This window comes from Hydra vulgaris, chromosome 10 (genome assembly GCF_038396675.1).
Source record: "Hydra vulgaris chromosome 10, alternate assembly HydraT2T_AEP".
Classification (NCBI taxonomy): Eukaryota; Metazoa; Cnidaria; class Hydrozoa; order Anthoathecata; family Hydridae; genus Hydra; species Hydra vulgaris.
The window spans coordinates 37,232,266-37,246,429 of NC_088929.1; the positions used below are offsets into that span (position 1 = coordinate 37,232,266).

A 14,164-nucleotide genomic window follows, 5' to 3' on the forward strand; every position below is an offset into this window, starting at 1 on the left:
AAAAATTTTAACTTTTTTGAAAAAGTTAAACTTTCTAAAAAATTTTACATAAATTAGCTAAAAACTTTTTAATTAATTTGACATAGACATTCAGTGTATGATTTATCATAAAAATTAATAAAATGAATGAAGATAGAATGAATGAATGAAGATAACTGGATAAATAAAGACTAGTCCAACATAGCAGGTTCAACTCAAATTATTGTACCATACTTACAAGTGTAACTTTTATATAAATTAACATGTTACCTATTCAACTTTCTGTTTAAGCTATGCTAGATTGAGTTTCTAATTACCAAACATTAAATGAAATTTTAATTGGTTCTCTCTGTCTCTTGGATACTTTAGCAAAAAGATTATTTTTCTCTCTATGCTTTTCGTACTGCAAATGTATAACATAACTACACTGCTATGTAAAATAATAATGAAATAATATACATATATTAACACAAAGTTAATCTTTCTCTATGCTTCTTGTATTGCAAATGTATTTACATGTAAAATAATGAAAAATTTAATACATATAAATATATATATATATATATATATATATATTTATATATATATTTATATATATATATATATATATATATATATATATATATATATATATATATATATATATATATATATATAAGGATGATGACTTATTAACTTTTGTTCTTAAAAATCATTTCCTGTAACAGGAATGAATGAAATTTTGCCTATTATTGACTAAAATGACCTATATTCCAATAAAATATTGAAAAAGGTCATGCAAAAACCAAATTGAAATGTAGTATAGACCATTTTAGCGTAATACATATTTGTTTCAATAATATTTATATATAATATAAGTCATTAAATTAACTTGTAAAATAATTTATATACTACATATTATTATAAAGACAGGCTCGTACACTGGGGGAGTCATTGGGTGCAATCGACCCCCCCCCCCCTTTTGTACCAAGTGGTCTTTGTTTCACGCAAATTTGGTTATAAAAAACTTGCAAAATATTTTATTTTTACTCTAAATTTCTTTGTTTTACAAAAACGAACCCCCCTAAAAAACCTTGCGGTACTGCCCCAAGAGAATTGTTTGGAATTTTCCAGAATACTTTACTATGCTTTCGAGAAGCTCTTGCAGAGTTGTAAAATTTTCATTAGCTATTTTGCAAACCGATATATAAGTAAGGTGTTCAAAGCAAATGGTTAAGTTTAAATTAGCTTAATTTTGTGTCAACACTATTATTGCCTAATTGAAAGAGATATTGTATTATTTGGTGTGCTACATTGATATTTGTGCTTTGTATACAAACATATAACTGTGCAATATTTAATTAGTGTCTCACTTTTTTTATTGTCTATAATTTTATATTGCTTGTTTTTAAATAAAATATATGAAAACTCAGTAACAGTTTTTATAACTTGTTATGTGTTTAATATTTACATTTAGGCCTTTTCTGTTTAAGTTGATGAGTAGAATGTAACATGTCATTTAAAAAGAGCTCTTTTAACATTAAGAAGAAGTAAGAAACTTGGATAAAGAACTTAATCTAGCTTCAAGAGCCATTATAAAGAGGCAAAGTGGCAATTTATGAAGCATCCTTGAGTGAAAGGAGTCACATGCGCCAGATTTTTGTTAAGCTTAAAGCCCTATGGAGCATTGAACTTTCCACATGATCAAGTCATTTGTGCAAAATTATCAAAACTTTTGAAAGACTACGAGCGCTGCAGAAAGAATCAAAACTTTAGTGCATTGATTGTACTGTTTTCCAAAGAGAACCTGTATAAACTGTAAATTAAGTGCAAAGGCCAGGTTGGTTATTTCACTGGTAAACCTGCTAGTGCTAAAACCATCCACCCATCCAAGCAAAAGAAGGTAATCAAACCGACATTGTTAACAGGCTCAGCACCTGATTAGTTTGAAAGTAGCATGGACTCCAACTCATACAAATACACTTCTTAAGATGATGAAATTGCAACATCAACAAGCAAAAGGAAGCAAAACACCAACATACATTGCAAGACACCTTGTTACAATCTCAAAGCTGTCATGGAGCAGCAAAGGTGTGCTGCTAGTTTTCTAGTGCGGACATTGAAATCCCAACCCCTGCGCTTAAATTGAAAGATGGGAAAGGTCAAACAATTGCAGGAGAAACTCACTATGCATTAGAGGAATTCAACATGTAGGCTGAATTCCTCTAATGCATTATGAAGTCCTTTTAACGATACAACAACTGTAAATAATGGCAAGAAGACAGGTGTTGGTGTTTGGCAGCACTAAGTAGTTGAGGAGAAAGGTTAACACAGACCCAAGTTCATGAGTTTCCAACACCGTGTGCTGGATTGCATTCTTAGCATTGTCAAGTACGATATGCTCAATGGATTGACTAAATCACCAAACATTGAGTACTTCTTTGTGAAGAATTTGGTGTGCAATTATGATAAATTGAAGTCAGCCTTCAGCAACGGTAAAAATGAGATTAAGGAAACAGGCGGCTGGAAAGATGATATGAAGTTTCTTTACCATCTCACTTGTGTCATCCGTCACCACACTGAGATAAATGAGATTCGCAAATGAGTAATCCCAAGTATCAGCAATGCACCCTGGAACTCTTGAACCATTATAGCCCTTCTTGCATTTAATCTGATGCCTGTAACCTGTAACAGGCTGCATAAAAATCCTGCTTATGGGTCTACCACTGATTTTGCAGTCAATTGTTCCGCGCTGACGATTTTGATGAACTATCTATAGTACTGAATAACTATTCAAAATGTCTCAGATCTTGCAAACCACTGGAAAATATACAAATCTCCAATCGACAACACCCAAAGCAACCAGTGCTGTGAGCGTGCAATTGAAGTTTTCCAAGACTTGTATGACTCCTGCCGCAATAAGGGCAACCTCCCACTAAGATTCATCCTGTTCAATAACATTATCTTAAATAATTGACTTCCTTGTGTGTTAGATGACCCTATAAAATGCTGCATATATATGACTCTGAAGCTTGTGTTTAATTTTGTAACTTCTTAAAGAGACCTCAATAATTAGGCAAAAAAAATAATAAAAAAAATTTTAAGTCATTTTGTGCGTGAAATTTTTTTATCGAATTACTTTGAAATTAGGATTTTATCTAGTTTTTAATAAAAGCTCATCAAATAATGATACAGGGAAATAAGATTGTAAAAAAGTCATCACCCTAATATTAATATATATATATATATATATATATATATATATATATATATATATATATATATATATATATATATACATATATATATATATATATATATATATATATATATATATATATATATATATATATATATATATATATATATATATATATATATATATATATATATATATATATATATATATATATATATATACTTTATTCATCTTCATTTCCAACAAAGCTGCAAGCAACCACTATTATAGTTGGAAGTAACTCGACAAGAAAAAATGAAGTTTGTAAGGCATGATAACAATTAACAGACAACTTAAAAGATTGCAAATTATATGAATCAACTGATGTTTGAGAGAAAAAACTAGATGAATAAGAACTATTGGAACACTAATGAACAGTCACAGAAAAAGAATGAGATTATTAAATTAAATGACAAATAACACAAATTGAGTTTTAGAACTATAGTATTTATAGAAAAGAAAAAGAGAAGCAACATAGCGATGTGATAATGATTGAAGTTTGTCTGCAAGAGCAGGTCTAACTATGTTTACAAAGGGTTTTTGCACCTTGTCTAAATGAGAAAGGGCGCCATTCAAAGATATGCTCTAGTTATGGCAACAGTATTTTATACAAGGACGGTTTAGAGAGTTATAGAGATAAATAGTAGAATCCAAAGTAAGAAAGTGGCAAGCACAATAAATAGATGCAACCTTAGCAGATAGCTTTGCAATGGATTTGATATATGGTTTCCAAGAAAGATAAGAAGTAAGTGTTAATCCAAGAAGACAAATGATAGATGATTTATTGAGTACGTTACCATTCATAAATATAGGAAGATCTAGGTTATTGCAATGGCGATTAGCTGGAAAAAATTAGCTTTTACCTGAGTTAAAATTCACCAGCCACTGAGGGCCCCATGCTGTGACAGAAGTGAGATCCTTTTTCAAATTCTTCCTCCTAGCAATCTAGCAATCATGTTGGCTTATTATCAAGACAAGAATAAATAGTAGTATCATCAGTGAACAATGCCACTTTGTGATGTGAGAATTTCTGGGAGATTGTTAACGTAAATTAGAAAAAGTATAGGGCCAAGAGCAGATACTTGAGGAACTCCTGAAGATACAGGAAATCATAATAAGAAGGTTAATGGGACCGTAGTTAGACAAGTCAGATAATATTTGATTAGTGGAATCAAGGTATGAAATTGGTAAAAAGTTCTTAGCTAACAATTCAGCTTTGTCTTTAGATGAGGTAACAAACGCTGAATTATTCAAGAAAGGTGGAATAACAGATTTGCCCTTATTAAAGACACTGTTAAAGATATGTATAAATATATTAAATATATACAATGTTTCAGATAATCTTTTAACTCTTTCCCTATGGAAGATATATTTTGTTAACTGATGCTTAATAATTTCCTTTAACTATATTTTTATAACAGAGCTTTTTATGCAATCTTTTTTTCATATTATTACATTGTAATTAGTCAGAAACAATTAATCAGAAATAGTTGTTTATCCAGAAATTCCACACATTGTTCAAATACACACCGAATCAATGGAAAGATAATATGAAAGAAAAAATACACACCGAATCAATGGAAAGATAATATGAAAGAAAAAATCTTGCTAAACTCTTATAGACATTCATTTAGGATTTTATTGATCTTGAAAAATTTGAGAATCCTCCACAATTTAAACAAAATGTAACCTAAGAGAAATACTTTATAAAAGAAACTGTGCTGCACTTAACTAAAAAAAGAAGATAACATTATATCCTACTGTGATGCTCCTCAGTACAATGTTGCCCTTTACTGTGGCAAAAAACTGTTTTGCTATTTTGCATAATAATTCAAGCATATAGTTTAAAATTATGATGCAGTTATTATTGTTTTTTGTGTTTTGTATTATTATAATTTTTTTTTTATTTTTTTTTTGCTAATATACTTCAAACAATAAACCACCTGCAGGGCCATATTGAATAATTTTATAATATATTTTGATATTTTGATTACCTATATTTTAGGCTCTATTTTTCATAAATTTTTAAGACTTCATTATAAACATTTAGGTTAACTTTTGTGTAAAAATATCTCTAAAAGTTCTAAAAGTTTTTCTTATTTTTGGAGCACCATTACGAAGAAATTTTTTTTTTAGATAAAAATTTATAACATTATATACTTAGGACTTTTAACTTTAAAGATATTTATGTTTTTGTAAGACTTCTTAAATATAAAGAGAACTTTTTTAAACCCAACTCAAAAAGTATTGTTTGCATTTTTATTACAAAAATTCTTTAAAGATTTACTTTTAATTTGTAGTTTATGGAGCTAAGTATTAAAAAACACCTGACATGTAAAAGATTTATTGATTAATTATCTGGCATAAATATTCATCGCAATTAGGATCAATTGTATGCAATTGATCCTAATTGCGATGAATATTTACTGCTAATAGAATATGAACCTCTGAACATGGCCTTCATGGTAAAGGCTAATAAGCTTTAAAGTTTACAACTAAGTTAATTTTGGGTGTTTCCTTGCTGGTTTTAGACAAATTTTAAACATTCTTGGATTAAAAACTTGTACTTTTCAGCTGTAGCAACTCAAAAAAAAGATGATAAAATAGTATTGCCAACTATTTAAAGATCAGCTTGATTTTGTTTCAGTAAGCATACACTTCAAACATTGTCAGGTCCAATTATTGAAGAGAATAAAATGTGGCTATTAATAAGATAAAAGATATTCAAGGATTGGAAATAAGGATCTACAAAAGTTGATTCATCACCAAAACATAGAAAAACTCCTGTTTTGAAATTGAGTGTCAAGAAATTGGTATAATTGATATGATTGGAGTTTCCTGTTTATGAACCAGATTTAATTACCTCTCTGACAACTTATGAAATCAATTTTTATCAAAACCTAAGATCTTAAACTTTATTCTTTTAACATTTAAATACTAAATATTTTTAACATTTAAATACTAAAAACTTTGTATCATTAATATTAAAAAAAACTCAAACTTTTTTTCAATTTCAAATTTGATTTGATTTTAGAACCAATTTTAAACCAGAATATGGTTTTATTTTAAAGCTAGATTCTCCTCAAGTTCTATGGTTTTCTGCCTTGTTCTTGTTCTCCCTTTTTTGTTGTTGTTGTTGGTCAAATCAACACATCCTAGTTAGGGTTTACAATCTAAGGATCTTAAAATACCAACAAAGCTATAAAATTAAGTACTAATGTTTTCATTATTAATTTACAAGTTTAAAGTAAGATTAATCAATTTTATACATTGTGACCATAATTAGTGCATATATTAGGAAATAGTAAGAAACTAATTTTAATTATCAAAACTAAATTATAATAATAATATAAATAATAAAATTAATACTAACAATAAAAATAATAACGATAATGGGAAGAAAATTAAAAATTTATTTGTATTAATTTATTGTGTGTTGATTATTTGTATTGATTTATTGTGTTTTTGTATTAATAGAGTTTATTTATTTAAATTTATTAAGCTTAAAAAATTCAACTTAATAAGAAAGTTAAAATAGTTAATAAAATTATTGTATTTTCTTTGATTCATCAAATTAGGATACCATGTCAAATTTCATAGAGTTTAACAGCAAAACCCCTATATAGAAACATTTTCTCTGCAACAAAGAAAGTGAAACAGCAACGTATAAACTAAGCCATTGCAAAAAAATATTGAGAATTGCTGGCGGATTAGTAAAAGCTCTTCATTTACATCTACTACAGTTACATAAAATAAATTTAAAAGCAGAACTGGCTCTTTGACTGACGAAGAAGAACAGTAAAAAAAAGTAAAACTTGTTCATATTTTTCACCAAATATGAATAAAGAAGACGTTTAGAAGTTTATCTGAGGTACGTGCAAGATTAACAGCTAAAGACTTCTTTTAACATAATATGCACTTTTGTTGATATGCGGGCTGCGCTGGCTATGAGGCGATATGTCAACATACCTAAATCTCCAAACACTGTTAAAAAAATGGTACTAGATTTCTTTAACAATATAAAGAATGTCATAAGAAATGAGTCAAGACAAAAAATTAACAGAGGAAATAAGTTTTCAATTTTTGTTGATGAGTTGACTTCGATTTAAAATACCTGTTATTTGAATATCAGTTTACATGATAGAGACAATTTTTGGGATTTAGGTTTAGTAAAGATTGTAGAGACAATGCCAGCTGAAAAGTATATAATTTTACTTAAAGAAAAACTCTTTGCGTTTGGTTAAATCTTGAAAATAGTATAGTATGCATGATGACAGATGGAGCCAGCATAATGAAAAAAATTATTACAGATTAATCAGCAGCTATGCTTTGCTCATGGTATTCAACTGGCTATTATTTTAATTTAATATAATATGTCAACATCAATTTGTACGCAGAGACATTTAGTCAAGGAAGTTGACAATCACATTGAAAATAAGAAAAAATGAATCTGAATTAAGTGAAAGCATTGAATCAGATTGTAATGATGATGGTGATGTGAGTTTCTTTATAGTGGGTAATCAAATAAGTGAAGATATATTAATTACAAACAAAGCATTTGATCCTGTAATTAATAAATTTTTTTTTAAATAAAAATTGTGATGGTTTTCAAAAGATCATCAACTAAAAATGATGAATGTTTTTCAAAATTAAAAATGACTTTAGAAAAAACCTTCTTTTAATCAAAGATTGTAATACAAGATGTAGCAGCAAACTATAAATGCTTGAAAGATTTCATAAGTTAAAAAATTGCATAAAAAAGGTGCTTGTTGATATCAGTATTAATGATTCTATAAAAATGTCAGATAATGAGTATGAAGTTGTTTCAGAACTAGTGAACATGCCAATTTTAGTAAAAGCAGCAGTGGAAGTGTTTGTCAACTCGATGCAAACCTTATAACTGTTGACATTGCATTAGAGTTTATGCTAACTAAAATAAAAGAACTCAATACTACAACAAGTTAACTTTCTAATGCATTAGCCTCCAGAATCAAAGACCAAAGGACTGAATTAAGTAGTCTACTGTACTATCTTCACTATGAAGCAAACAAACTAATTCCCATAGGTAAAGTTTTTGAAAATATCTTCAAATTTTAAAATTAAAACCATAATGTTGAAACTTCTAAATAGATTAAATGTAACAAATTTAAATCACCCCACAAATTCCTTGGACAACAATGATGATTTAGCAAATGAAGAAGATGATGAAATACCAAAAAGTGCAGATAACAAAATCCCAGAAACTATTTGTGAGCAACTAAATAAAGTCCTAGAAAAAGCTTTTTTAGCAACACCTCAAAACTCTTTGTCAAGATTAGAAGAAACTCTTATTTCTAAATTATCAAAAGAAATGTTCATTTGAAAGTGATTGTTCTCAGGTTGATAACTACTTTATAACTAAGGTTGATACTAATTAGGGTGATAATAGTATAACTTAGGTTGATTACTAATTAGGGTGATTGTACTCTGGGTGATAGTCTTCAGAAAGTTTATGACTTTTTAATGACAATTAAATCAAAGAACATAAAGTTAAAAAGAGCGTTCCTAGGCGCAACTATTTTGCAGTAAAATAAGTCGCTTAATTGATAATAGTTTAGATAGTTTGAACTTTCTGCGAGCATATTTTCTAAAGACAAAATAAATTACTTTATGTTCAAGATTTATTCATTTTACTGCAATATACTTAATTAAGTTAATACTTTTCTTTTAGTTTTTAAACATAAAACAATGTTGGGATTTCCTGGAATATCCGGAAATTAATTATACAATTCCGAATCCCGAGAGTAGAAATTTTTCAGGTTTTTGCAAACCATAATATATATGTATATAAATTTAAAAAATAATTTTTTTTAATGTTATGGCTGAGAAGGTAACAATAGAGGATGCTACTTTATTAATCTTTAATAAGTAGCCTCCTCTATTGTTAAAAGTTGTTGTAAAAAGTTTGATTAATATTAATAAATTAATATTAATCAAACTTTTTTCATTGCATATTTTTTACGTTAATTCCATATCTCAGCAATCCTATTTATATTTTACAACTATTCAATCAGTTCATTTCATTTTTTTTTTTTAATTTTATTTTAATTGGTTTTAATTTCTGTATGTTAGGATTTATTTCATGCGAATTGTTTTTGTAAATCCTTTGGTTTTATTTTAACATTGTTATTTATATTACAATTTACTAATAACTTTCATAGTAATTTAAAAGGTAATCAGTTGACAAAGATTCAATCAAATGCCTTTGTTAACATTTCAGGAGGATCTAACTCAGAAATGTAAGCTTTTATTTATATATTTATTGTACTTTGTAACAGTCTTACATATAAATGCAGTATTTAACAGTATTTAAGCTGAAATGTTGCAAGCAATTATAAAATATTTATTTAAAGTTGTATAATAATTTCTATTTTCAGAGTTTTGCATGGAAATCGAATTGATAAAGTTGAATCATTTGGTTTCAACAGTGTTACATGTGATTACATGTAAGGTTTTAGTTTAATTGTTTTTATTATGTCATGCCATTTTTTTACTATTCAAAAATAATAACTATCTATTATTATTATAATAAATATTATTACTTTTATAAAATACAATGCTTATATATACAAGGTTAAGGTTGCCTACTGAAAGTTTATATCTACTGAGATTTCAACACATGACTTTTAATTTGGGCATGAAAAATGATGTTTTTAAATTAAAATTTAAAAAGTAATACCATGTATTGATACTTAAACATAAGTTCAGATATTTTTAATATATTATTTATCCGCTGATTTTCATATTATTACTATTATCAAGGAACTTTTATGCTATACTATCTTACATTCATTACTTAGCTTTGTTTTAATTTTCACATTCACAATTTTCGTCTTTTATTATTATTCAGAGAATTTTTTTTATCCTTCACTACATGTTTAAATCTTTACATTTTTGCTGGCAATATTATTATTATTTTTTTTCTACTATCATATATTACTTGATTTTTAGTGATGATTTTAAGTTGCGCAGGTTGTTCATTTTCGTACACTTAAGATTGGTTAACAAAATTCGAATGAATTATCTATGACAGCGTTAAAGTTTTTTGAAGACTCTATTGTGTTTTATTTAACTTTAAAAGGGTTTTTAGTAGGGTATACTGCCATTTGTTTGTTTTTGGTTTATTTATGCTGGAAGTATCTATTTGGTTTAAATGGTTATAGAGGGAAACTTATTAGTATTTTCTGTTTGCATACTTTAGTTGCTTTAGTTTTGTTTTGGTGTTTTTATTAGAATTTTAATTTATTGTGCTTAGTTTTTTCTACCGGTAGTATGGTATGTGATTTATTTAGTTATTTTTATTTATATTGCACAGTAGATCCACACTTTTTATACCATATCATCAAAAAATATTAGTGTTTTACAAATTTAAGTATGGTTGGCTTTTGGCTTTTTGTAATGAGTCTTTTTGCTACTATTATTATTATTATTTTAATACGTATAAGTGTAAATATTTTTTACATTTTAGAAGACTCGGTGGAAAAGACTTTCCAAACAGACTCAAAATTTTAGAAGAAAATGCCTATTACAATATAGATATATTCAATGTGTATGGTTTTTTTTTTGTTTTGCAATGTTTTTAGTATAATACAAACTTCGTTGCACTGCAGGTGTTGACTTTAAATATTTTATATTTTTTTTAAATGTTGTAAAAACTTTTTTGAACAATTTGCAAAGGTAAAAAAAGTGCAACAACTCCCACTTTATTTTATTTAAGTTCTGCAAATTCTATTTGGATGAAAATTTATCCAAACTGAATCCACGGTCATCAAACTTATTTATCAGCTGAATTAATGAATTATTTTTCTCCAAGAATAAATATTTTCTTTGTCTATCAACACAACAGAAGCAAATCCGCCTCCTATTTTAAGTATTTAACGATTATTTATCTAATTCTTGTTTTCTGCATGGTGGAAAGCATTACTAATTAAAATAATCTTTAAATTGCACAGATCTTTTAAGTTATTAACATGTGTTATTATTATTACTAATATATACTTTTATTATATATAAATTAGCTCGATTTGTTTATAGATTTTAAATCATTATTCAACAAACACCTAATTCATCAAATGAGGTAAACGAAATACACTAGACTTCATAAAGAATCTTGTATCAACAATTTATACAAATAAAGATTGTTTTTAAAAGCCATCCTCACTTTCTACTCTTAAAGTTTTAAAAAAGATTCCTTCAAAAAGACCTTTTTCTCATTGAAAGATGAAACAGTGGTTTTCAAAAAAAAAGATAAGGTTTGTTCTGTGAATGAATTGCCAAAGCAAATTTATCCTCAAAACATTTTATTAAAGAAAATATATGGTGATGTTATTTATTATTGTGTTGCTATTAAAAACATAATATCATCAACTAAGATTGAAAGCATTGATATTGATACCAATCTGCATGTAAAATTATACCATAAAGGAAATTTGATACTGCTTCCCCAATGGTTTCATCAAAACAATAAGTGTACACTGACATGTGTAAGCAGGTTCGAAAATTTGTTTTTTCATATGAGAAATCAGGTTTAAAAAAAAGAAAAAAATAGTTAAAGTGAACTTCATAATTTAATATTATATGAATCAGATGGTAGAGAGTTACATACTAATGAAACTATTCTCTTTGGTTTGATTCTATGGTATACCTCTATCCAAACCTACAACTTTTTGTAGGCTTGGATAGAGATTAGATGAATTTCCTTCATTTCCATATTAAAAAGCATTAACTGTAAAGGTGAAATTAAACCAGTTAAAGCTTAAAAATCTAAATTAAAGCTTAAAAATCTAAACTGGTTAAAGCTTTTTAAGCTTTAACCAGTTAAAGCTTTTTAAGCTTTAACCAGTTAAAGCTTTTTAAGCTTTACCCAGTTAAAGCTTTTTAAGCTTTAACCAGTTAAAGCTTTTTAAGCTTTAACCAGTTAAAGCTTTTTAAGCTTTAACCAGTTAAAGCTTTTTAAGCTTTACCCAGTTAAAGCTTTTTAAGCTTTAACCAGTTAAAGCTTTTTAAGCTTTAACCAGTTAAAGCTTTTTAAGCTTTAACCAGTTAAAGCTTTTTAAGCTTTAACCAGTTAAAGCTTTTTAAGCTTTAACCAGTTAAAGCTTTTTAAGCTTTAACCAGTTAAAGCTTTTTAAGCTTTAACCAGTTAAAGCTTTTTAAGCTTTAACCAGTTAAAGCTTTTTAAGCTTTAACCAGTTAAAGCTTTTTAAGCTTTAACCAGTTAAAGCTTTTTAAGCTTTAACCAGTTAAAGCTTTTTAAGCTTAATAAATAAAAATAAAAGAATTAACCTCAAGTTTAGTTTTTTCAATTGATAAAATGTACTTTCAAAAAAGCGTTTAATAAATTTATTGGAAACAATGAGAATTTTATTTAGAATTTAAGTTGTTTTTATGTTGGTATTAAACGTTCTATATTCTTTGTTATTAAAGCATCTCCTGAAACAAGTTTTTCTGGAAATTGGTTAATGACTGAAATGAATGTCTAACAAATCTTTTTGATATTTTAAAATTTGCGCTATCATTATAGATAACCATTCAACTAATACACTTGCATTTTAAAAACTTAGTAAAAAGTAAAATTCTACTAAGAACTTTTTTTTTATGTATAAAACAAAATTTACACATTATGCGTACATATTTTAAAAAACATCAGCAATATTTTATAACATTCAAAAAGGTTTATTTTCCAATATTAAACAACATCAACTGATAAATTTGAGAATAAAATTAATTTTGAAGCTCGAGATATTTGATGGCATTTATTTCATCAAGTTTATAAAAAAAAACTTATTGCCTGCTAGTTTGAAGAAACCTTACAAACTTACTCTAGCTGGTTTATATCCAGGTAAATATGAACAAAGTTTTAAGATTGCTTTTTAGTTTTTCCATGCCTCAACATATTCTTCTATTAAAATTTATTTTCCAAAAGAATTAAAAAATAAAGAAATAATATTATAATAATTATAATTTTCTATATTTAATAATGTGGGCAATTTCAAATTCAGAAAATATATATAATACTAATAATAATATAGGAAATGCTGTTGTTGCAAATGATCAAAAACCTGAGTTTTAAAATGCACTTGCTCAATATGTAAGTGAAGGGTATAATACAAGTTTACAAGGGTGTCACAAAATGTCACTTTGAGCCAATTCAGACATCAAGTATACTAATTGTCACATTAAAAAAACTGCATTTTAAATCGAAGATTTATTTTCAGAAGGATATGATATATTTTAACCAGCAGATTTCAAACTGATCCTCTTAAAAATTTTTTTGGGAAACTGAGGCAGATGGGTGGTGGAAGGTTTCAAGTTAGTTTGCGTGAAGTTGAAAGTTCTGAAAAAATAATCAGCATAAAATCTCATTAAAGAAATTCTTTAAAAAAATGTTTAGTAATGAAGTGCAAATAAATAAGCAAAAGAATGAAAAACAGCTTCACTTTTATTACAAAGTGAAATAGAAGAATATGATTTATGTAATTTTTAGTTAATTTTTAGTTTTTGTTTGTTTTTTATAGGTGTTGCTTTTAGCCATTTTCTTATTTTTGCTTATATATATTATTATGTTTTTCTCTAGTTATATATTTTGTTGAAATATATTTTTTTGCTTTAATATTTGGATAATAATAGTTTTTGTCATTAATCATTTGTAATTAAATCATAAAAACTAGCCTACTGTATTGTGAACTTATAAACAACAAGTCTGGTAATGTGTTTAAATAGGTCATGGTGGTACCATAACCACCATGACCTACTTAAACCATTATTAGACCTATTAGAACCATATAGTATCAAGTCTAAAAATGTATTCGTAAGGTCTTTGCTTTCCAAACAAAAGTTTCTTAAGTAAGCATAATATTTCAGTTTATGCTTATTTAAGAAAAAAGCAGCTTTTTTTTTTTTTAACATCTTTGCTTCCAATAAGGCTGC

At 27.0% G+C, this 14,164-nt stretch overlaps 1 protein-coding gene across 1 annotated transcript in view; it reads left to right on the plus strand.

The window, feature by feature from the left end:
- The window catches only part of LOC100210231 (uncharacterized), a 232,714-nt gene that overhangs the window by 119,467 nt on the left and 99,083 nt on the right, over nucleotides 1-14,164 (plus strand). Inside the window, exons 28-30 of the mRNA XM_065807935.1 lie at nucleotides 9,397-9,474; nucleotides 9,613-9,681; nucleotides 10,704-10,784. Of these exons, the coding sequence (XP_065664007.1) occupies nucleotides 9,397-9,474; nucleotides 9,613-9,681; nucleotides 10,704-10,784 (228 nt within the window). The remainder of the gene's footprint in view (nucleotides 1-9,396; nucleotides 9,475-9,612; nucleotides 9,682-10,703; nucleotides 10,785-14,164) is intronic.